At 37.3% G+C, this 24560-nt stretch overlaps 2 protein-coding genes across 2 annotated transcripts; both read right to left on the bottom strand.

Moving 5' to 3' along the window:
• Positions 1–893: 893 nt before the first annotated feature.
• On the bottom strand, positions 894–15578 carry LOC137046452 (bile salt-activated lipase-like). Its single transcript, XM_067423668.1, has 11 exons — positions 15233–15578; positions 13711–13858; positions 13503–13622; positions 13030–13227; positions 10141–10271; positions 9736–9843; positions 9302–9416; positions 8098–8284; positions 3823–4026; positions 3541–3738; positions 894–1155 (listed from the first exon to the last, which is right to left on the bottom strand). Exons 1-11 carry the CDS (start codon positions 15296–15298, stop codon positions 972–974), a joined length of 1659 nt encoding a protein of 552 aa, XP_067279769.1. The 5' UTR covers positions 15299–15578; the 3' UTR covers positions 894–971.
• A 268-nt stretch (positions 15579–15846) lies between these two features.
• On the bottom strand, positions 15847–24517 carry gtf3c5 (general transcription factor IIIC, polypeptide 5). Its single transcript, XM_067422951.1, has 11 exons — positions 24203–24517; positions 23429–23627; positions 22455–22653; positions 22147–22345; positions 20407–20511; positions 19789–19903; positions 19564–19644; positions 18944–19032; positions 18416–18498; positions 16245–16387; positions 15847–16131 (listed from the first exon to the last, which is right to left on the bottom strand). The coding sequence occupies exons 1-11, from the start codon at positions 24395–24397 to the stop codon at positions 15974–15976; spliced, it is 1566 nt and encodes a 521-aa protein (XP_067279052.1). The 5' UTR covers positions 24398–24517; the 3' UTR covers positions 15847–15973.
• Between the last annotated feature and the right edge of the window lie 43 nt (positions 24518–24560).

Raw genomic sequence — 24560 nt, 5'->3', positions numbered from 1 at the left:
TTTTGTTAATTTTATTCTGCTGATCTTATGCTTTCTGACTCATGCTATAGTAGCCAGCCAAACACACACATTTTAAGTTCTGTTAGGGTTTACTTTACAGCTCCATTATCTGCTTTGTTAAAGGGGTCATAAAATGCTACATGCACTTTTACAAGCTGATTGTATGGAAATGTGTTGGCAGTGCCTGTACACAACCATATATCTTATAATGATAAAAATCCATCCAGTGTTTTATTTAATCTCCTTATATGTTTTCCCCCGTCTTAAATCGAGCTGTTCAACCGTGTGATGTCAGACAGTCAGACGTCCCTCCCACGACTGTCAATTGACAAGCAGCGTTTCACCTCCGTTCGTGAGGAAATAGCTGATCATTTAATGAATTGACATCTTAATCTTCAACATATTAAAGGAACTGTATGTAAGAAATGTATTTCAATTAATCATAAAATGGCCCTGATATGTCACCAGACATTAAGAAATCATGTTAATTTCAAATACTTATATCACTGACAACAGTAGTCCGGCCAGGATATTGTCATTTAAAAGTTGTTGTTGCAGCCCTCAACTGATGTTGATGTTGACATGTTGTGTTTTTGCTGAAGCTCCGCCCTCCACCTATTGACCAATTACGAAGTCAATAGTTTTCGGCCTCCGGGTTGCCAGATCTGCTCTAGTTACCACAGCTGCAGCTACAAATGTTCCTGCTGGATACTGCAGCCTATCTGGCAACCTCGAGTCAGGGGAGAGGGGGAGAGGGGATACACCTGCAGTACCAGTACCAGTTTTGGCCACAATCTTACATAAACTTCCTTTAAACATTAATTTTAGATTGATCTATTTTTAGATTTTTCAGCAAAAAAAATAAAAAAATGCTATTTTATAAGAGACAGGTATGTTTCATATATTTTGTTTATTGCATGAATTTTAGCATGATAAACTTCTAAATGATTCTGTAGTCAGGTAAGCAGTGCTCAGCTCTTCTGGACAGTAGGGTAGCTGGCAAAGACGGAAGTCCAGTAGTAAACCAAGCGCGTTCTCAACATCTGCTTCACACTGTTATTGTTCATATTGTAGTTGATGTCTATGTACTTATGGCCAGTGCCTGCGAACTCGGGCCAGGCTACAGGAACACTGGACTCACCTTTGTTAGGGTCACTGTGAGAGAGAGAGAGAGAGAGAGAGAGAGAGAGAGAGAGAGAGAGAGAGAGAGAGAGAGAGAGAGAGAGAGAGAGAGAGAGAGAGAGAGAGAGAGAGAGAGAGAGAGAGAGAGAGAGAGAGAGAGAGAGACTTTAACTTAGGGGCAGGAGCATATAGCTAAGGAGCATAGCCATCTTTTCAGGAGTGAGGGAGACAGAAATGTCATAATACCATTTTTTTGGACCAATATAATTTATTGCATCTTATGCTTTTAATTCGGTAAGATATCAAATACACTGCTGAACAATAAGCACTAACATCTATAATATTTTTCTCCTATATTTTATGCCAATTTTATGCAATGTAAAAAAAATATATATATATATATATTGCTGCTTCCTTTTTGTGGAAACCACCATACCATTCAAACATTTGTGGTACAATTTAAAAAAGAGAGAAATTAAGACATGCGTTAAATTGATCACAAGTGATATTTTTAATATTACAAAAGTTAATTTATTTAATAAATGCAAATAAATGCTGTCCATAGAACTTTCTATTCATCAAAGAATCCTGAAAAATAAAATGTATCATGGTTTCCACAACATTTTTAAGCAGCACAACTGTTTTTAACACAGATAATAATCATAAATGTATAAAATCCTCATATCAGAATGATTAGTTGAGGATTATGTGACAATGACTGGAGTTATGGTGATAAATTCAGCTTTGATCACAGGAATAAATTACACTATATTCACATAGAAAAAAAGACTGTTTTCATTTGTAATGCTATTTCACAATATTACTGTTTTAAAGGTACACTATGTAGAATTTTTGCAGTAAAATATTTTTGCAGCAAATTGCTATTTTAACTAAGGACCGGGACGTGTCAGCATAGCGTTTGAGGGAGTTGCCTGTCAATTGCGTCATATCTGCATTTCTCTCGGATTTATTTGGCAGAAGCGCTTTTGTCTTAGCAGTGTGAACATGTCAGAGCAGCGCCGAGCGAACAAACAGAGTAACGTCATAACATCATTTTAAACACACTTAAATGTATCTAATATGATAAACAGAGCTGCTTTACCTTATAATCATGACTGGAAAAGCGGAAATAGTGCAGGCGCCCGGCGACTGTTTCCCGTCCCGTCATAATAAAAGCCCCGGTGCTCACGAGCCGTGTGTTTGTGTAACAATCACTCCAGCAGCCGTGCTCAGCTCCACAACACTCGGTCCTGCTCTGCTTTACACTACAGTTACGTTAATAACCGCATCCATGAACATGATTTCTGCCCGTGTCTTATTTTCCACCGGCTGTGAGGTGAAGACCACATGTCCCAAGATATTGCGCTCAACCTTTGCGTCATTAAACTACGCCTTTGTTTTGAATAGGCGCCCTCTAGTGGACGGAAAGTTGCATAGTGCACCTTTAACTGTATTTTTTATTAAATAAATGCAGCCTTGGTGAGCAGAAGATACTAAACATTAAAAAAAGCTGTCAGTTTGCATTGTTCATATACTTTATTTTCAATAAAGCCTACCTTGAGATAGCTTTAAAATAACACACAAATAAAGCATATCTCGTCGCAATCATCTGATTGTCTTCGTCACGTTTCATCCCTCATAACAATTGTTTTCCTTCAGCTGCAGCTCCAGCGTGACATTTTATTACTTCTACGAATCCGCGCAGCTAATGCCGGTTCGAATCCTGCGAGCGGGTCGACTAAGATCGGTGAGACCCGGTAAAAGTGTGGGGGATGAAAATAAATTTCATTAAAAGTGCGGGGGACACGTCCCCCACGTAATCTACGCCCATGCGACAAGACATCCCCGTTTTCTGGGGACAGTCACGTTCTTTTTGTTCTGTCCCCGACTGGAGCTGTCCCTGTTTTACAAAGCGGTTCAAAACAACCCGCATATATAGCCTATTGCAAAAAAAGTGCCCAACCATCCGTAGCCTACAGCAGCCAGCTGTTTACAGCCAGTGATTATTTTCACCAGCAGACGGCTGAGAATGAGATACGCTGATTCTACTTGGTCGTGCGTGCGCTGCTACTAACGTTACTTCATGAAGAACATAACCGAAAGCAGAGCCCCGTATCGTCAAATATCAAAAGAAGCATCGCTCTTGCTTTCAAGGTAGTAACATTCTAACTATTCCTGTTAAATTAAACTACTACTCTTTGTATGGGCTTTATAACAGAGCCTAAACGGGGTGCGGGATCCACAAAAGTTCTGCAGTCACAAAGCAGTGATTACCAAAAACCTGCATTTAATTATATAAATATATATTTTTCTCCCATCTTGGCACCAAATGGAACTGCATATATATATGCAGTTCCATTTGGAATAAAGTGGAATAGGATGAAGCATTTTAAAATTGAAAGTGTTATGTTTATATACCCAGTTTGAGCAAAATTGGTCCAGTAGGCAATCATGTATCTGGCGACGTCACGGTGGCGAGGAAAGTAGCCCAAAGGAGTATCGAAAGGCTTCCCAAACACATACTGCAGGTCGTCTGCGTGATCGGCACCCATCCAGAGTGGGAAGATAGGCATGCGGGAGGGCTCGCTGAACAGGTAGGAGTAGGTCCGTGCGGATCTAATGGGGGAAAATGGTTGTTTTGGTTTCTACTATCAGTTCACATTTTAGAGGTCAGTAAATAAGAAGATGAAGTCCGCTTACTTGGCATGGTCAGTGTGGAGGTACAGGGTTGCTTGGGTTGGCACCAGGAAGATGTAGTCTGTTTCAATGTCCACAACTGTTTTCTTAATATCCTTATCACTAGGGTTACTACCCCAATTGGCTGTGTACTCCTGATAAGTTGCGGTGCCAGCGTCTTGTCCTCTGTCTTTAGACAGGGAAATCGAGAGAGCCTTGACATCTGCCCTGTATTAAATCAATAGAAGATTTTTTTTAAATGATGTTAGTGTTTGGATTATTAAAGGCCATTCTTAAAGTTATTTATATTAAATATTAACGTTTTCTGCTAGGACACATTTGATGAAAGGCCACTTGCTTTTAGCTTGCAGCACTGTTTTTCCAGAAAACAAAGATTGCAATTTTTATATTCCCATCCAGTAAAACATATTTTCAGATATACAATACCATTTAAACGGATGGAATCAGAACAATTAAAAAACATATATAAATTTAATGCATCAGAAAGGATGCATTAGATTTATCAAAAAAGCCGGTAAAGACATAGTGTTACAAAAGATTTCTATTGCAAATAAATGCTGTCCTTTTGAACTTTCTATTCTATCAACAAAAAAGTCTTAAAAGATTTTTTCACAAAAATATTAAGCAGTACAACTGTTTTCAACATTGATAATAATATGATTTCGCAACAAATCAGCATATGTGACCCTGGACCTCAAAACATAAATCGCTGGGGGTATTGTGGCAATAGCTAGCAATAAATTGAATGGGTCAAAAAGATTGTTTTTTCTTTTATACCAAAAATCAGTTGGATATTAAGTAAAGACCATGCTCCATGAAGATATTTTGTAAATATATATATTAAAAAAATTATAATTTGTAATATGTGTTGCTAAGGACATCATTTGGACAATCTTTAAGGTTCTCTCAGATTCCAGATTTTAAAATAGTTGTAAGTCGGCCAAAAATGGCCCTATCCTAACAAACCATGCATCAATGGAAAGATTATTTATTATATTTATTCATTTATTTTTATTTCCAAAAATTGACCCTTGTGACTGGTTTTGTGGTTCAGGGTTACATATTAGGATGATTTCTGGCAGGTCATGTAACACTGAAGCCTGGAGTAATAATGTTGAAAATTCAGCTTTGCAATCACAGGAAAATATTAAATAAAATATAAATGTGTAGTGGACAGCACATTCATGGGCCCAGTTTACGGCCGGGCCCCTCTCTGCCTAAAGCAGTGGACAAAGGTTTGCTACATTTTGATTGGATCTTGTTAGAGTAGCACAATCAAAAAAATGTCCAACGCCATCAGATAAAGATGCTTGGACAACAGCCAGACAACTCTTTAAGGGCAAGAAGGAGACCTCTGGTACCAAGCCCAGGAAGGACAGGACTTCTCATTGGTTCAGTTTCTGCCCTTCACCCACCTAGAGACAATAAAGTTCTGAGTCTCCCCATACGGAAGACAAACAGTTCACCAAGTTCTGAGTCTGTCCAGCAAGGATTAGACTGTGACAGAACAACTAAGTTCTGAGTGTCTGAGAGTCTACAGCTTGTGAGGCAGCAAAATAAACCACAACATTCTGAGCCCCCAGTCTGTGAGGAAAGAGACATTAACCAACAATACGTTCAGAGTTTTAGTCCAGCGAGACGACTACAGCACATCCCGAGTCTCCATGTTGGAGAGACCAGAGCGGAATGACCAACTTCTGAGTGTCTGGCCCAAAGAGGCAGAAGACACACAGAGATATTTGCAACAAGGTTAAGTTCAGGAGAGCAAACCTTCACTTCAAGGTTCCTTCGTCTGTGTGTTCCAGATTAAGGACCTTCTGCACCTACTTCAGGGCCTCATCTGCGTGTTCCAGATTTTAGGACCTTTTTGTGACCCAGGAGATCAGAATTCCAGCTCCTTTCCCCACTGCATTATCACCCAGCAAAACCAGTTGAAGAAGTCATCACCATCGGACTGTTTACTCAACTATGTGGAATATCACTTAACCAAACCTCGTGCTAGAGACCTTGGGATTGTTGTATATTATCAGTTTTTGATTTTCTAATTTACATTAGAGGTAATATAAATGATGCTAGTTAATAACATAATCTTTCGTTTAGTTGGTGATGCATAATAAAGTTCTTCAAGTTTATCTTTCTATAAGATAACGTAACTTCCATAGCCCCGCACAACTTAATGAAATGTATTTTATGCATCTTATGCACTTTATTCCTTTCATTCATTGTATTCATTTAGAAGTTGTGTTGGTTGTTCTGTTCATCTTTTGTTAATAAAATCTATTTTATTTGTGTCTTATGCTGATAATACAGAAGAGGCTCTACAAGTTAGACATCTCACCAATCTTTCAGATAAATCAGCTGACCAACTCTCCCCCCCTTTACATTCATTCTAAATGACTGGACAGCCTCCGGTCGGGAGTGTTCTCATACCGCCAAGGCAAAAGACCTTGACTAGTGTCCCAAACTATGAGGGGGGTGGGTGGGGTTTGTCCTCTGATGTACTCATAACCACACCTTAAAGGGTTAGTTCACCCAAAAATGAAAATTATGTCATTAATGACTCGCACTCATTCCGTTCCACACCCGTAAGCCCTCCGTTCATCTTCGAAACACAGTTTAAGATATTTTATATTTAGTCCGAGAGCTTTCTGTCCCTCCATTGAAAATGATGTACAGTATACTGTCCATGTCCAGAAAGGGAATAAAAACATCATCAAAGTAGTCCATATGACATCAGTGGGTTGGTTAGAATTTTGGCCAAAAATAACAAAAACTACAATTTTATTCAGCATTGTCTTCTCTTACGGGTTTGTTTTCAATCTGCGTTCGCAACTGCGCAGTCTCCCTCAGACTATAAACGAAGCTCGGGCGCACCAGATAACACTGCGGACTCGTGAACTACGGAGTCGTGAACGCAGATTGACAACAGACCTGGAAGAGATGACGATGCTGAATAAAGTCATGGTTTTTGTTATTTTTGGGCCAAAATGTATTTCTGATGCTTCAAGAAATTCTAAATAACCCACTGATGTCATATGGACTACTTTGATTATGTTTTTATTACCTTTTTGGACATAGACAGAATACTGTACATACATTTTCAATGGAGGGACAGAAAGCTCTCGGACTAAATATAAAATATCTTAAACTGTTTTCCGAAGATGACCGGAGGTCTTATGGGTGTGGAACGACATGAATGCGAGTCATTAATGACATAATTTTCATTTTTGGGTGAACTAACCCTTTAAGGTGTGGTTATGAGTACATCAGATGATGTACATCAGGTTTGGTTAAGTGATATTCCATGTGGTTGAGTAAGCAGTGTGATGGTGATGACTTCTTCCACTAGTTTTGCTGGGAAACAGTGCAGTGGGGAAAGGAGCTGGAATCCGTTTCAACAGCCTTGAACATGAAGATCTGTGGGATGCTGATCTCCTGGGGCAGCTAAGGGTCCTAAAATCTGGAACACGCAGAAGAGGCCCTGAAGTAGGTGCAGAAGGTCCTTAATCTGCAACACCCAGATGAAGGAACATTGAAGGGAAGGTCCAAAAATCACAACGTCAGCGGAGACGCGAGTACCAATCACTGCCTTACTTAGTGTCCTTGGGTGGACAAAAGTAAAATCACTTCAAATATTATTTTAAATTGTAGTATTATTTAATTTGCAATATTATTGTTTTACTGATTTTTATTTATCAGATAAATTCACCCTTGGTTAGAAAAGACTTCTTTCAAAAAAAAGACCAACCCCAAACTTTTACCAACCCCAAACTTTTGAACAGTAGTTTTAATTTATTTTTAAATTTTAAAAAATTGCCAAAATATATTGCTAAACTATTTTATATGCATGTACATATGCACTTTAAGTTTCTTGCATTTCTGTCTTTTTAAAGAATCTTTTATCCAAAATATTAATATTGTTAAAAATATTAGAAATATCAATATATTTTTGCCCCTTAAAGTACATTTTATATTACAGTAATTTTACCACTTTTAATTCTTTTTTTTCCAATTTGAAAAATATATTCCTTAAACTGCACTTTTTACAGATATTAAGCATATTTCTGAAATATATTGGGCCATTTTTTTTTTTAAATAAAGCACAGTATGGGTCTGCCAAAGCTTACTTTTGTCGATTTTTAGCTTTAAATAGTACACTACATAGATGGCCTTAAAGCTAACAGACATAAACAAAAGCCACAGAACTCTGCCTCTGGTTTTATGGGGTCTTTAAAATTCTCAAAATGGTTCCAGATAACTCTGATGTAGCGCACTTACGCAGTGGTGGACACCAGAGCGTTGTTGATGGAGGGGACGTCAAGAGTGGCAAAGATGTGGCCGTCCATGTCATTTACTCCAGCGATGTAGTCAATGTCAGCAGCATTTCCGAAAAGGGTTTCGGGCTCGCTGGGGAGGAAGTCACCATCGATGACGGGGGACAGACCCAGTTTGTGCACAATGGGATCTGGAAAAGATGGTCAAACTTGATCTTTTGACTTTGCGTTGCATTTACTATAGATTTAAGCAGCAGTTTAAAGGGTTAGTTCACCCAAAAATGAAAATTATTTCATTAATTACTCACCCTCATGTCGTTGGACACCCGAAAGACCTTCGTTCTTCTTCAGAACACAAATGAAGAAATTTTAGTTGAAAGCTGATGGCTGAGAAAGGCTTCAGAAAGGCCTCCATTGGCATTCAGTACATTCCCACTGACCCACTCACAAGACCCATAAAGGCACTAAAGACGTCGTTACAAAGTCCATCTCACTACAGTGGCTGTACAATATTTTTATGAAGCGACGAGAATAGTTTTTGTGCGCAAAAAATTCTAAATAATGACTTTGTCCGGCAAGTTATTGTCATGAACTCACGCGTTAGCGGCGCTCCTCCTCTTCTGGGTCATGTATCTGAACGGTGGAGCTGCATCATATTCTCGAGAATGCGTCGAATTCACGTCAATAACTTGGTGGATAAAGTCGTTATTTTGATTTTTGTGCGCACAATAACTATTTGCGTCGCATTGTAAAATTATTGTACAGCCGTTGTAGTGAGATGGACTTTGTATCGACGTCTTTAGTGCCTTTATGGGTCTTGTGAGTGGATCAGTGGGAATGTACTGAATGCCAATGGAGGCCTTTCTGAAGCCTTTCTCAGCCATCAGCTTTCAACTAAAATATCTTCATTTGTGTTCCGAAGATGAACGAAGGTGTTACGGGTGTCCAACGACATGAAGGTGAGTAATTAATGAAATAATTTTCATTTTTGGGTGAACTAACCTTTTAACCATTTTAACAGGATGAAAATTATGACAATGGATCACAGGATGACATCATTTACTTATCAATTTGGTATTCTCATTCCGTGTAATTATAATCATGCAGGTTTGGAAAGGCATGAGAGTGAGTAAATGATGACTGAATTTTAGAAGTTAAACTATTGCTATATAAAGAATGTAAAGGGCTAAAACTGCACAATTTATTACCAGCAGCAGATGTACTGAAGTCCACATTCCCAGCAAGAGTTACAGCCTTTGGATCTGTCATCCTCAGACAAGACACCATCTTGCTATCAGTGGGGCATCCTACCTTCTTTGCGATCTAAATGTGCACACAAAAAAAAACAATGGCCCATACTTTGAAGAAATAATTGTAACTGTAGTTGAAATAAAGCATGATGTTATTATATTCATTAATTATTAACTGACCATGGCAGTCTGTATGTGAAACAGGACAGGTGACTTCACTAAGTAAACACTAGCAAGTGTACATTAAAGTGTTTCGCAAATGGTTGAGAATGAGAGTAAACAAACCCCCTAGGATTTTGGGACGACTGTATATCAAATGCTAGTACTGTACACAATGTCTGTTTTATAATGAGTATTCAGTAATGTGGGACATTCGTGCAGATGAAGCTCACCCTCTCAGCCTCTTGGCGAGGGTTTCTGTTGACGGCCCAGGGACAGAGAGCGACACCACTCTGTGAGATGGCTCTGCGGATCAGGCCCTTGTTTTTAGGGGAAAGAATCTGTGCAGGATGGGACACACAACAGACCTTTAAACCTTCAACCTATATTACAGAGGACCTCTCGTGTTTTTTATACAAAAAAAAAAAACAAGCCCTTAAACAAACCTGCTGCCATTACATTTAAAGTGAAAACGTTATTTAGCCATTTTATGAGCCTTTCAACGAGGGCTACTTAACAGTTTGCATTATTGACCTCGCCCTAGCAAACATTAGCACATGTACACACACTCATTAAAATGTAATACACAAGCATGCAAGCAGAATATTATTTTTAGATTTTTTATTTTCATGTAGCACCTGGAAGTTTACACTGGCTCCACCTGCTGACTCGCCAAAGATAGTGATGTTGTCGGGATTGCCTCCGAAATTCTTGATGTTCCTGTGTACCCAAGAGATAGCAGCGTGCTGATCCCACAGGCCATAGTTTCCTATTGACCAGGAAATGCTCAGGTCATTTAAATAATACAATAAATGAATCAATCCATACATACCGGTATACAATCTATACAATGGAGTCAAGTCAACAAGTCTGAATAGAGCATCGATGAAATTCAAATTCTTATTAAAAGTCATAATAAGAAGTCATGTACTTACTTACCCCACCCCACCCTTAAAAAATGTATACAGGTTAGAAACAACTTGAGGGTGAGTAAATGATGACAGAATTTAATTTTTGGGGTGAACTATCCCTTTAAGCCAGAAAGCATAAATGTGTTGGTTGTTTCTATATACCTGTGTTTATTTCTCCAGCACGCAGTTTCTACTGTCTTTTACAGAAAACTGCACTTGTGTAATTGTAAACGGTGTGTCTATTCACACCAAGTGCAAATAGCATGCCTTATTGGCAAGTGCTATTCACACTAGCTTCGACTAACAATGCCTGGTTGTGCCAAATAACCTTAAAAAAACATGTTAAGTGGCGCAATCAGTAAAGTGTATGGCTAATAATTTTTTTTTTTTGATGCAATCAACACAGGTTCAAATCCGCCTTTTGCAGAGCTTGCTCTTCTCTCTTTTCTCATCGAAAATCACATCAGAAATGCATTTACTTTCAATAAAAATTAACAACATGTTCTAAATGTGGATATAAAGTGTAGCCGCTTCCAACTTTAAAATGGACGGTTAACGTTAGAATAACGTTGAAGGTGCCCTAGAATGAAACATTGAATTAACCTTGCCATAGTTAAATAAAAAGAGTTCAGTACATGGACATCACACTGTGAGTCTCAAACACCATTGCCTCCTCCTCCATATGTAAATCTTGTTTGTGAAAAACACCATGCGATTCTCAACATAACGCCATGTGACGCAATCGCTGGGATCATTAATATGTATGCCCCCAACATTTGTAGGTTCGTTGAATGTCAGGCGAAACTGCACAGCTCAGCTGAATCATCGGGAGTTTTGCAGATAAACAAGCGTCACGCGAGGATAGCGAAAACGGCAGATCATGGAAATAAATGTTATGTTCCAGGCTGTGCAGGGGATGTGAGGACTATTCATAGCCTTCCCACAGATAAAAAATGTCAACAGTCATGGTTGCTGTTTATTTACAATCAGATACCGCAACAATTTAATTAAGTTGTTCGTTTGCTCGGCCCATTTCACCACGGAGAGTTTTTTAACCTGGGACAATATCAAGCAGGATTCACTCAGCGTCTAAAACTGAAGAAAGGGCCGATTCCAACTGTATTCCTGCAAGCAGTAAGTAGTGATTTTAACCACTTCTTGACTGTCGAACCCATTTCTGATTAAATTGAAAGTTTCTTAGTAAGACATCATTACGATAACATCCCCTGTGTTGTCTAGATCTAATGCAAGATGCTAGTATTGGAAACTCCAGGTAGCACACATAACAGTTTGTCAAATGACAAAGGTTAATATTATTTCCTGCCAGCATTGTCATAAAATACAACAGTAGATATGTATGTCGATCTCTTTTGACGAATTGAAATCTAAATTTGCCTATATTTCATCATTAACATAACTCAGAAGCTAACTACGTTTACTACTGCTGTTTAGTTGCTTACAGATCGCTCACTCGATTCTTGTAGCTAACGTCACCTTCTCCACCATCTAAGTTGAAACGATAGTCATTTGACAAGGCTTAGTCAATTTGTTAAATAACTATACATTTTTGAGAACTGAAGTATGATTATTTTGCAGCGGGTGAGTAGTAAACACTACAATGACTATTTTGAGTGGCTTCTACGTTAGGTCTACTTTGTTTGACGAAATAAATCGACTTTTAAATCAGTACTCTACTGTCAAACTGTAACATTATTGTACAATATATTTACACACTACCCAGTTCAGTAAGCTAAGAAGCTATAAATAAAGTCAAGCTATAGGTAAAATCATTGCCATGAGGGATGGTATAGATGTGTTAGCTGTCATTGAGCAGCAGTGCTGTGAAACAGCCAATCAGAGCAGAACTCTGCATTAATATTCACGACCCTTCCAAATAAGGCAAAAACAGAGCATTACATCCTAGGGACAATTTCTAGGGTTGTAAATGGACCTGTAAAACTGTATCTAGACAATTGTTGACCTTAAATAAGCCACATACGCTCTATTTAGATATCAGAGAACAATTTAAAATATTGTTTCAAAATCATTCTAGGGCACCTTTAAAGCAACATAAAAATAGCGCTAGGTGAACATGTTTGTTTGAATAACGTTCTACAGACCGAAGTCTAATGTTGATTTCCATTAAGAAAACATCATGGCTAGCAAAAACCAAACCTTAAAAAACAACATTCTGAAACTGAAATTTTTTGCAACAGAACGCAAATATTTTGCAAAGAAATGGAGCCCCTAGGGGATATGGTGGTGGAAAAAAGATGGGATGGGAAGATTGCAAAATAATTGTGTTCCACCAAGAAATTTGGTGCTCCCCCGGAAAAAAACTTTGAATTCGCTTGCAATAACTGCAAATGCAACGTTCCTCCAGGGAACGCAAAAACCAAGTGAATGCAAAGCTTCTTGGGGAGAGTGCTAAACCTTTGCAAGAGATTGCAAAAGCATTAACATACATTTTCCTCCCATCTAATTTTTTTTAAATTGCCATATCCCTTTAGGGCAGATCTTTCATCTTAGGGAATTAGTTCCTATTTAAGCAACGTTTTTTCCCCTACTGTGATGTGTCATTTGTATGACTTAAACCTATATTTAAATGAAAATTACCAGCTGCTTCGGCATCTCCGGTGCTGAGGAATCCAAGGGCTCCGACACGGTAGTTGAACGTCACCACGATGACATTTCCTCTGTCTGCCATCTCCGTTCCGTCGTACAGGTAGTTGTCCAAGAAGTTTGCACCCTGACCACCACCCATCAGAAAGCCGCCACCATAGATGAACACCATTACAGGCAAATTGGTAGACACTGCAAAAAGAATCAAGCCAGACAGGAAAAATTCATATTTGACAAGGCATACATATTTCTTAAAATGTTATTCTTAAAGGTGTTATTCAAAAAGGACAACAACATTGGACCCCATTGACTTTCGTTGTATGGACCGAATTGTTTCACATAAGTCATACAAGTTTGGAATGACATGAGGGCGAGTAAATTATGACAGCTTTTTCATTTTCTTTGGTAAGTGATCCCTTTAACACACTGTTTGTTTTGTCTTGTGAATTAGAAGAGGTTTGCATTACCAGTCCTTCCCTGAGGGACCCAGATGTTCAGGTAGAGACAGTCCTCACTTCCCAAGACATCTTTACCAACAATATTAAGCTGCATACACCTCGGTCCGTACTCGTTGGCTTTCAGAACGCCTGTGCAGGTAGAGTCAGCAAGAGAACGCTGTCAATACATTCACTTACTTATTGTAGACCCTAGCTAGGACAAATAAGGTATACGTACCATCCCAGCCTTGGTGAGGAACTGGCTTCGCCAATCTGCCAGGTGGAGCAGCGAAAGGAATTCCCTTGAACACGTCCATATAGCGGAAGAGTCCAACAGTATGACTTTTTCCCTGTACCATCCCTCCTTCGGTGTACACGGATCCCAACTGCAGCATATTCACAATTCAACTTGTTAGAAAATGCAGCTTAGCATAGCATCTTAAGCATCTTCCTGCCACATTGTGTCATTCTTTTTGCTGGAAAACCATAAAATACAAAACACTTCTATGCAGTATCAGGTTTGGAATTTTAGCTCAAATACCAAGTTTAAATAAATATGATAGAAAAATATATATATAAATGTTTATTGATTATACTATTGCATCACATTATATTACATTACAAGGGTTGTTTATGATTAACATAATATTTTGCTTAACATTATATTAATGTACGTTAGTTAAGCTTAATAATTAAGTTATTACATTGGTAGAGAACAAATAATAAAGTCTGTTAATTAAAATTACATCTCTTTATTGCTCTTAGGGATCCACTTTTGCTAGTTTTGCGACAGGAAAAAACAGTTGGTGCGCCAGGCCCATGGTCCAAAAAGGTTGTACCTATTTTCTTAATGAGTCATAAGTGTGTTTTGTGCGTGAAGTGCAATAAACCAATCCGAGCCTAATCTCCGGATCTCAGTCGCCTTAAAATAGCAACACGCTCACAATGCGCCTGAACACACCTCGTTTTCAGACCAGCACGCCCATGGGCAAACAGATGGGCGCGAGTGCATTTGCTATTTAAAGGAAGTGTATGTAAGATTGTGGCCAAAACTGGTACTGCAATCACTTCCTCTTTCCCCTCCCCCCTGCCTCAAGGTGTCCAGATCGGCTGCAGGATCCAGCAGGAACGTGTGCAACTAGAGCCGATCTGGCAACCGAAACGGATGCCGAAACACTACTGACTTCGTGATTGGTAGATAGGTGGAGGGCGGAGCTTCAGGCCAAAACTCAACATGTCAACATCAGTTGAGGGCTGCAACAACAAAGTTTAAATGACAAATAATCTGGCCGGACTACTGTTGTCAGTGATATAAGTATTTGAAATTAACATGATTTATTAATGTCTAGTGACATATCAGGGCCATTTTATGATTCATTGAAATACATTTCTTACATACAGTTCCTTTAAACAATGTGGCGATGGACATAATAACTGCCTCGGCCTGAAACTAGTAAAAAACACTAGTGTTGCATTGCGCCGGGTGTATGATAGGGCCATAAAACTTGTACGTTTGCTCACCAAACTGCATTACAAATGCATACTTTCTCTGGGGAAAAGTAAAAGTTTTTATCATGTCCCCTTAGGGGCTACATATTAAAGTTAAAATAGATATAATTATTTTTTTCTTTTTTAATATAATGCTTAACTAAATTATTCAACTAATACATAAACATAATGAACTGTTAAATACTCAAATCATTGTTATTGTAACAAACACGTTTAAATAAAACTTTCATTGAATTTATATAATGACTTACAGAAGATGCATTTGCCGTCCCCAGGATGAGGGCAGCAGAGATGAAAACTCCCAGCATCGCCATCATCAGACAGTGGCTGCAAGTGTGGCACTGAACGGAGTTATGCTTTTATAAACAAGCCAAATCATATCTCACATCCCAGGTGTTCCAAAGGCGTATCTTACCCCAAAAGTAAACAGTCCCTCTAGTAACTGGACAGCATGTGTGCAGTTGTGTTAAACTCTCATGGAAAATCTGCGTTGTGTTCATTAGAGCTTTGTATAATCTTAACATTTCTTTTTCCATTACAGAGCAATATTAGATGAAAACATTTGTGCCACCTTTCAGAATAATGCCATAATATACTTTTGTCAACCAAAGCAATAAACATGTCAATTCACTATATGCCAAAATGTTTAAATACAATGACACATTATTTTCTCTATTGAACATTTCTCAGGATTGATAATTTTTTTTTTTTTTTTTTTTTTGCATAAACACAACTTAAAAGTGTTAGCTACAAATAAAAAATCAGTTAATGAACTTTCAGTTAGTTATAACTTCTCTATTGCTGTATGTCAGATACTTTTTTTTTTTGAAGAATTTGCAAAGTCAGTTCATTTGACAAAACCATTTATTAGCCAAATAAGGGGTAAAAAAACATGTTAAACTAATTTCTATTAGTGTACAAAGTTGTTGTTTTTACATTAAAATGTACATGTCCAATCCTTTATATGAGCCAGATATGAAACTACAGGGGAGTTACATGTAATCTGCAATCTCAGTTTCCATTTCATTGTCACTCCCATCAGAAGGCTTGTAATCTTCATCATCATCCTCGTCATCCTCATCTTCATCGTCCTCTTCTCCGCTGTCAGCAGTTTTGGGTCTAGTTCGTTTAGGCTTTTGGGTGGATGAAGCTACAACAATAAAATATCATAGTATAAAAAATAAATCCATTTCTATTTAATAAATATTATTTTGCTATAATTATATTTAATAATTTACAATGCATTGTTTTTGTGTGTTTTACCTGGGCTGTTAACTTGGACGTGTTGCTGGATCATTCCAGAAATGATATTCCTGAGATCGTCGGCCGTATGGGGCACACACCAACCATCTCTCTCATCACACACTTCCTCTTTTCCATCATTCTTATGAATGATATTCTTTATTCTTAAAAGAAGATAAAAACATTAGTCTATAAAGTTTTTTATACATAGATATTTTTCTTACACAAATGTGCCACCGCTTCAGAAGGCCTTTATTAACCCCCTGGAGCCGTGTGGAGTAGTTATATGATGGATAGATGCACGGTTATGGACTTAGCCACTCACTGCCAATTATAAATCTTGGAAGAGCCAGGACCTTTTTTAATATAGCTCCAATTTGATTAATCTGAAAGAAGAATGTCATATACACCTAGGACGACTTGAGGGTGAGTAAATTATGGGCTAATTTTCATTTTTGGGTGAACAATCCTTTTAACCCTTGTGTGGTGTTCATATTTTTGTTTTTCAGCCAGTGTTCGTGGGTCTGGTGGACCCGCAGCATTTTTGGGTTTTTAATTCAACACAATCAAAAATTTTATTTTAAAATACTCAACAGATGTTTACTTATAAACCGCATATATGGTTCATATTTTTTTTCTCTTTACATTTGTTAGATCACATTTAAGAATTGCAACCTTGTGTGGGAACGGTAGGGGTAGAAACAAAACTCACTATTGCACTCTCACACTTACACACAATCTCGCTCTCTCTCTCGCTCTCTCACACGCGCACACACACGCGCGCACACACGGTGTATGGGAACTCTCCATTCAAAGTTAAGTCAAAGCATAATGGTTTTTCAAATGTACAAACTGTTTAATCTATCCTCCTACACTAACCCTACCCATTAACCTCCCAATCACAGAAAACAGGCGCAGTACAACTAAAACAATGATCTTCAAAATGCTTGCAGTTTTGTTTTTCAACTGCTAGAGGGCCAAAAGTTACATATGCTGCGTCCCAATTCGCCTACTTATACTACATCCTAAAGGTATGTACTCTTTTTGTCAAGAAAAATACATACTTTTAAGTGTGTTTCGCAGAAAAGTATGCAAGCTTCGGGACGTATTACTTCATCTTTAACGGGTTCTATCACTTAGTTACGTGCATCCCATCACCGTTTAACTGCCCTGTCAATCATCGTCAGATTCGTCACAGTTCAAATCTTCCACATTTTTTTTGTGGACCACATTCTTTATTCAGTTTCATTTTCTACAGTATGTGAGAGAAATGTAGCCGCACGTTGATCTGCCATGTGTGGGTCTTTAATGCAGAGACTCTCCTCGTGTGTTTGCAGTTTAAATATAATGACGCATTTAAAAGTTAATGGCCAAACGTGTCATTACAAAAGTTCTCAATGCTACTGCAAGTGAAATATAATGTGGACAGGACAACACTGAATAAATATATTTTTGTCAGGTTAAATACTGATAATTGATCACTCAAACCTTTATCTAAACCTCTCACTAACTGTCTGACACGCATATCCATCATGTTTGTAGTTCTAATCGAATTCTGGTCCAACTTGCAATGGGTTGTGGGCAATATCAGCCGTTAGAGTGTGCATCGATCCACACTTCAAATTCTGAATTTCCAAATTCGGAAATAATAAACCATTTTTCATACTTTTTTCAGCATACTACGATTTGGGACATACTAGTTTTTATTTTGAATACTATTTAGTATGGATATAGTATGCGAATTGGGACGAAGGGATTGTGTACCTTTAATATATTTATATATATATTTTTCAAATGTCTATATGGATTTTATTATTATTTTCAGTTGTAGTTTTAGTTATTTTAATACATCATCTTAAACTACATGAAGATAAGAATGTTAGCAACTAGCAAAAAGGAAATAAGTTTAAGTTTTTTTTTTACATTTAATTTAATTTATTTCATTTCATTAAATTTATTTTATTTTATTTCAAGTGACAGGTTTTATGGTTTTAGTTTAATAACCCTGTTTTATATTAATTCATACTGAGAGAATAAAAAACTATAGCATGGATGAAGGGCCCTAAACACACCCATCACTGGTACGTTAGCGGATTGTACAAAACTAAAGATGAAAATGTACGAATTAATATAAATTAGCCAAAACATAAAATACTCAAGAACTGCAATGAGATTGTGTTGAAAGTTCTTACTTTTCTACATCCAGATCACACAGCTGGTAGAACATCTGCCGGTACGGAGGAAGCATTCCTTCCCGGAAGATGTAGATGGAGTCCTTGAGAGAAAATTCCAGAAAACCAGTTTAAAACGAATCTTCGACATTAAAGCTGCTGTTCGTAATTTTTTTTTGTGTTCAAGCCATGATTAAGAAAAATAATATAATGAGAATGTACAACATGAAACCACTTTCCAAACCATATTTTTTTATCTTACCCTGAATCATTATGGTACATTTATAATAAGTGTTTATATTGGGACTATTTGAGATCGGTCTGGTAGGAAGAGCTGTGGAGGAGCACAGTCCCTGCATGTTTTGCCATAGACATAAACAGAGAGAAGTAGCTCCGGCTGCAATGTTCTTCCACAAGACGCATGCCGTTATGTTTTTTAACCGCTAGAGCGCAAAAAGTTACGGACTGCAGCTTTAATTGTGGATCAAGGGCGAAATCCACTGTGATATAACACAAGTTAAAAATTAAATAACTAAAAAAATACAATACCTTTAGTATGTACTTAGCAATTGCAGGTTTGGGTCCTGAAGATGAAGGACTCTCCTGGGTGATGTCAGTCACACTCGCAGGTTGAGGAACTAAAGAAGTGAACGAGAAAAAAACAACCATACACTAAGAAAAGCTTTGATCGTTTACAGTTAAAAAAAGTTTAAAAATATTAAACTATTAAGCAGTACTGCTTTCAACATTGATAAAAATAAGAAATGTTTCTTGAGTATCAAATCAGCATATTATAATGTTTTCTGAGGGATCATGTGACACTGAATACTGGAGTAATGATGCTGAAAATTCAGCTTTGATCACAGGAATAAATTACATTTAAAAATGTTTTAAATAGAAAATAGTTATTTTAAATAGTAAAAATATTTCACAATATTTTCATAGTGTTTTACTGTATTTTTGATCAAATCAATGCAGCCTAGGTGAGCTTAAGAGACTTCTTTTCAAAACATTAAAAAAAATTACAGACCCCAAACTTTTGAATGGAAATGAACCGCTTTAAGTTTTCGAACCAAAAACCTTTTGGATTCTAAAGATCAGAGAGGGGGGAAATGGTTGTGAAAAACTAAATAATTATGTAATTAACACATTAAGCAAACATTGTGTACCTGCCCTGTTGATAGTGGTTGGGCGGCTGTAATGGTAAGCACTTCTCTTGGATTTCACTGGCATGTCATTTACACCAAATCCTACAAGACAGAAAATCACAGGATTTATGCGTGGATTGTCATTTGTACTCACATCTGGTGTCAAAAAAAGTAGTCTGGGTGTTTATGTCAAGGAATAAATCATTTTTGGTTTTATTATGAATGTATTTTAGGTTGATCGCTCACCATGTTTCATTCCATAGCGGATCCTGAAGTCTAAAACCTGGTAGATTTTTGCTTCAGGGGTTTTTCGAGGATCGTATCCAAACCTGACCCACAAACTCCTCCACGGCCCTGTTAACTACACATAAACCTTTTCAGAGGTTGTGAGATATACACTGGGGTCCACATTGAAAATCTGGGAATCAAATGTGAGTTAAGAAAACTTATTTTCACTATTTCTAAGTCACTAATCAAAAAAGAAAATGTGTGACATTGACTATATAAATATATGTATATCTATTCAGGGGTCATTATTTTTTTGCACAAATTTAAGGATTTTATTCCATGGATGGAATTTAGGTTTACTTTTGAATGGCCATCATTGGAGTTAAAAAAAAAAGGTAGTTACCGCATCTACTAACTGGCCCAAGCTAAGCAATCAAACCTTGAACTTTAGGTCAGACATTCCCACCCCAATCTCACTAACAAACGCTATTCTATAACAGGACACTCTAACAAACAGAAACGTTGATAGTGCCACTTAACAAGTGTTTGTACACCGGCTTTCTGTGCAAGCTGGGTTTGGAGACCAACATTGTATTTAAGTTTATTAAACAGAGTTGTCTCTGTTAATCTACTCACCATATAGTACGCCACATATGGGAGGAGGTGCTTCATTTTCTCAGGGTGAACGTTGATGTTGGCCTTGACAGCATTGCGAGACCATATGGGCCTTTTCTCGAAAAGCTGCGGAGGCAAATCAAAATAATCAGCATTTCCAAATTAAACAGCATAGGAGCACAGGTGGGATTATGATAAGATAAGGATAATTTTTCCCATAATATTAAACCACAATTGTTGTCAAATAGTTGCTCACAGCTTTTTTTCCAACACAGTTTATAGTTGTTTTACCCTTTCATCTGGTTGTCAATCATACACTCCCATGAAGCATTGGGAATTATGTAATCGAGTCTCCCTGCACTCTCAAAATACATAAATAAACACTCCTGTTCAAATGTTTAAGTTCAAAAAAGCTTTTGAAAGTTATGGCGGGATTTATGTGTTTATAAATACACAAATAAAGTTGATCATAAGTAATATTATTATAATTTAAGCTGGTTTCTTTTTTAATATCAGGGCTGTAATTTTAACTTTTTTTAAGCAATGCTATAGAGTATGTGGGCTAAAAGTATACCATCTCTGTAAACAACCACTGACATTGTTCCATAAAGGTCTAATACAACCCTAAACAAGACAAACTTTTGTATTTGTTTATTTGTCAAAAATGGCAGACTGTCAGAACAAAACACCTAACATTAAGTCAGTTTTGTTTATATTGGCCAATATCACTAATATCACTATCACAATCCAAACAACATCCATCTGTTTTGGTTGAGCACTTGAAAGTACTGCTTAGTTTTCCTATAAATCATTAGAAAAGTCTAAAGTATATTATAAAGTATTACGCTATTATGACAAAACTCTGCGATTATAATTTCTTAAAGACCCCCTGTGGTGAAAATTAAGTTTTTAAGGTTGTTATGTCTATGTGGTGTTTTTAATATGCTTTCAGACAAACCATTACGATTATACGATGTTATGTATATTACGGTGTTATGATGAAGTATATGCCTTTCTCCACTGACATTCTATGATGTTCAAAGCTCTAAAAAGCTTCAAAGGATGCTGATTTTCAGAAGAGGAACATGATTAGTCTAACATTAGCAACACATTATTAGCCGTTTGATAACGTAGTCAAGCCAAAGGCTACTCATATTAATTACTGTTAAGTGTCCGAAGTTGTAAAGAGTGATACCTTTGTGCAGTGTTTACTACAGTAACTTGAGTAAAAGTTGAGCGAGTGGGTCTTTAAGCTGGTGTTAGTAACTGGAGGTGGGGCTAATTTGGATAAATGGATATTAATGAATCTGCATGTAATAAACGAAGCAAGGGTGTAGAGTTACATTCAAGATATTTTAAGGCATTACTTTTTTTTTCACAGAAAATAGTTCACAGTTTAAATATGTAATCTCGGTGATCAATGATGAGTTTTAAAAGATAATGCGTGTTCGGGAAAAACAAGATGAAACATATGTCTGTTTCATTCATTCATATATTATATATATTGTATAGAATTTTTTTGTAACATTATAACGTCTCTACTGTCTCCTACTGACCCATAAACTTTTGAGTAGTAAGTTATATCTGAATATTTTTATAAAAAATAATTTTGTACATTGATGTCATTTTTTTCTTCATGTGATTTTAGTTTAGCTCCTCATAAAATGTATATGTTTTTTGTTTCAAATCAAATGCTGTGATCATCTTGGAGATGGCTGATTTATTTAACACACTAAAAACATGTACAACCATTTTACCAACCTGTTTGATTTGCTGCTCTATCTTTACATCACTAGGATGGATGCAGAATTTTTTCCAGCTGGCCACTGCAGCTTCTAATGGTCCGGATGGAATGGTCTTGTCATCAAAGTTGACAAATATGGCATTGTTTGGCCGGCGAGCCCGATTCGGGGCAATCAGATGATCTTTAAGGAGAACAGACTGCATTGCAGTCTCCCTGCTGTTTATTGGGAAGCCAAATAAATTGATCAACAAACTGTAGAACTGTTCTGTCATTTGCAGTTGCAACCAGTCACTTCATTTGGGAATTTAGCCCTACTCCAGCTTACCTGTGCAAAACATCAGGACGATAGTAATAATCCACAGCCGTGTCCAGGCGAGAGAAAAGGGGAGGAGGAAGGAAAAGTGGCACAGGACTGTCGTAGAATTCCTTCTTCTCAGGTTTGCGCAAAATGACTTTGTCGTACAAAGACACCTGGTTGCCATCTGGTTCGTTGTGAGTTGCCAGGTACTGGAAGTCAGCCATTCCTGAAGAATTAAGGGTAAGAATGTGTTGGTATTAAAGAGATAGTCCAACCAAAAGTTTAAACTTTGCTATCATTTAAAGTAAAAAGTACAAAAAGTATACTTTGAAAGTATACGAGTAAAAAGAAGTATACTTTGCAAGGCTGTACGATAGACTGCGCATATGTTCGCATAGACTAAGGGTTAAAAAACAATGCTTTAACTTCAGGCTGAAGTAAATGCAAAGTCACATCTTTACAGCAGAGGGGCGCTGCTGCTGAACAAAGACCGAATCCCAAATCACCCCCTTTACCTATACATAGAGGGCACTATTTGAGGGGACAGCCATTTGTAGTGGGGTCCAAAACCATAGTGGACATTATTGAGTGCACTCATTCAATCTCACATTGCACCACAAATAACAAGTGTAAAGCGTAAATGTACACACAGCGGCTTATTTAACTGCAGGTTTGCATAATATTCAGAGTTTGCATTTAACTGTTTTGATTAATTTAAAAAAATACTGAACATTTTTGTGCAAGTGAGATGAGTAAATGCATGCTCACATTTAGTCTAGAACTACACAAATCATGAGGTTTTTTTTAAAGGAATTACATTTTTGGGTGAAGTTTGAATTGTAAAAAAAAAAAAAAAAAAACTGTATTCATGTAGCTTATAATTTAAAATAAAAAAATATCAGGAATAATAATACATGTTTAAGCTGTGATTAAAAATATTAACAATATTTAAAAAAACAAAAAACAAAAAAAAATTAGTCGGTGAATGTAGAATTTTATACCTTGAAATTTATATGTGGTTCCTATAAGCCCCACTATCTCCATGCTGATTTGGGTTTCTGAACTATTTCCTTTGCGGGTTCTGCGGCGCACTCTGAGCAGGAGGTTGGTGGAGGAGAAGCGGTTCCCATAAGCGGGATGGCAAAAAGGATCTTTCGGCCGAAAGCGGAGTTCAAGTCTTTTAGAAGAATCTGCATATGTCTGTCCAGATAAATCCCAGATTAAAATACAATCTGCTATAACACTCAGCATACACACATATTACGTGAAAACTATTAAATAAAAAAAATTAACAATAACTGTAAACTTTCATCTCCACTTTTCCTTGTTATTAACATTGTTTACGTCACATGGTGAAACAAGTAAGGAAAAAATGATATAAATGGTTAAATTGACATTTATATACGAGTTTACTATGTTAAGAAGGACATATTGTGTGCTGGAATCATTTGCTTATATAAAATAATTGAAAATCATGTAAAGGAGCCATATTTCCCCACAGTTTGGGTAAGATGACCCGCCACCTAGGACAGGAAGCCTTCTGAGGTAAATTAACAACCACAATTATTGTATTATATAATAACAAATAAAAATGTGACGGGCAAAGCATTGCTGTCAGAGTCTCTCCTCCTCAGCTGTCATTTTCATCAGCCATTTAAAAGAATAATGCAAGTCACAAGGACTGATCTAGAAATCAGTAACGTTATCTATCTGCACTGCAGTAACGTTACTTGACAATTCAGATTCAATGAACACACAGTCTAAAAGCATGTCACCTTGGATACTCCCTCTTCGCCGCCAATGCTGTTCAGCATTCTGTCCACATTTTCGACGACTCCCGGGTATTCGACACACACTAGATTAGTGTCTGACAGGTCAAGTGTTGCTGTATTTCCTGACACAGCAGCAGTATCTTTGCTTTCTCCTTCTGTGCGTGGGGAACCCGGAGTGCTTGTATTAATGGGGTCCATTTTCACACGAATTTTGTTCGACGCTTATGCATAACGATAACCCATATTTTTAATGGTGGATTTCTATGTAAACAGCATCCACATGAACGTGTCCGCTTGTAAAAAATAATCCGGGTGGAACTGCAGGTCAGGAGAAGGAACGTTCGTTAATCGTTCCGGGTCT

Source organism: Pseudorasbora parva, chromosome 18, assembly GCF_024679245.1.
Source record: "Pseudorasbora parva isolate DD20220531a chromosome 18, ASM2467924v1, whole genome shotgun sequence".
Lineage (NCBI taxonomy): Eukaryota > Metazoa > Chordata > Actinopteri > Cypriniformes > Gobionidae > Pseudorasbora > Pseudorasbora parva.
This window is presented reverse-complemented; position numbering and strand designations above follow the sequence as displayed.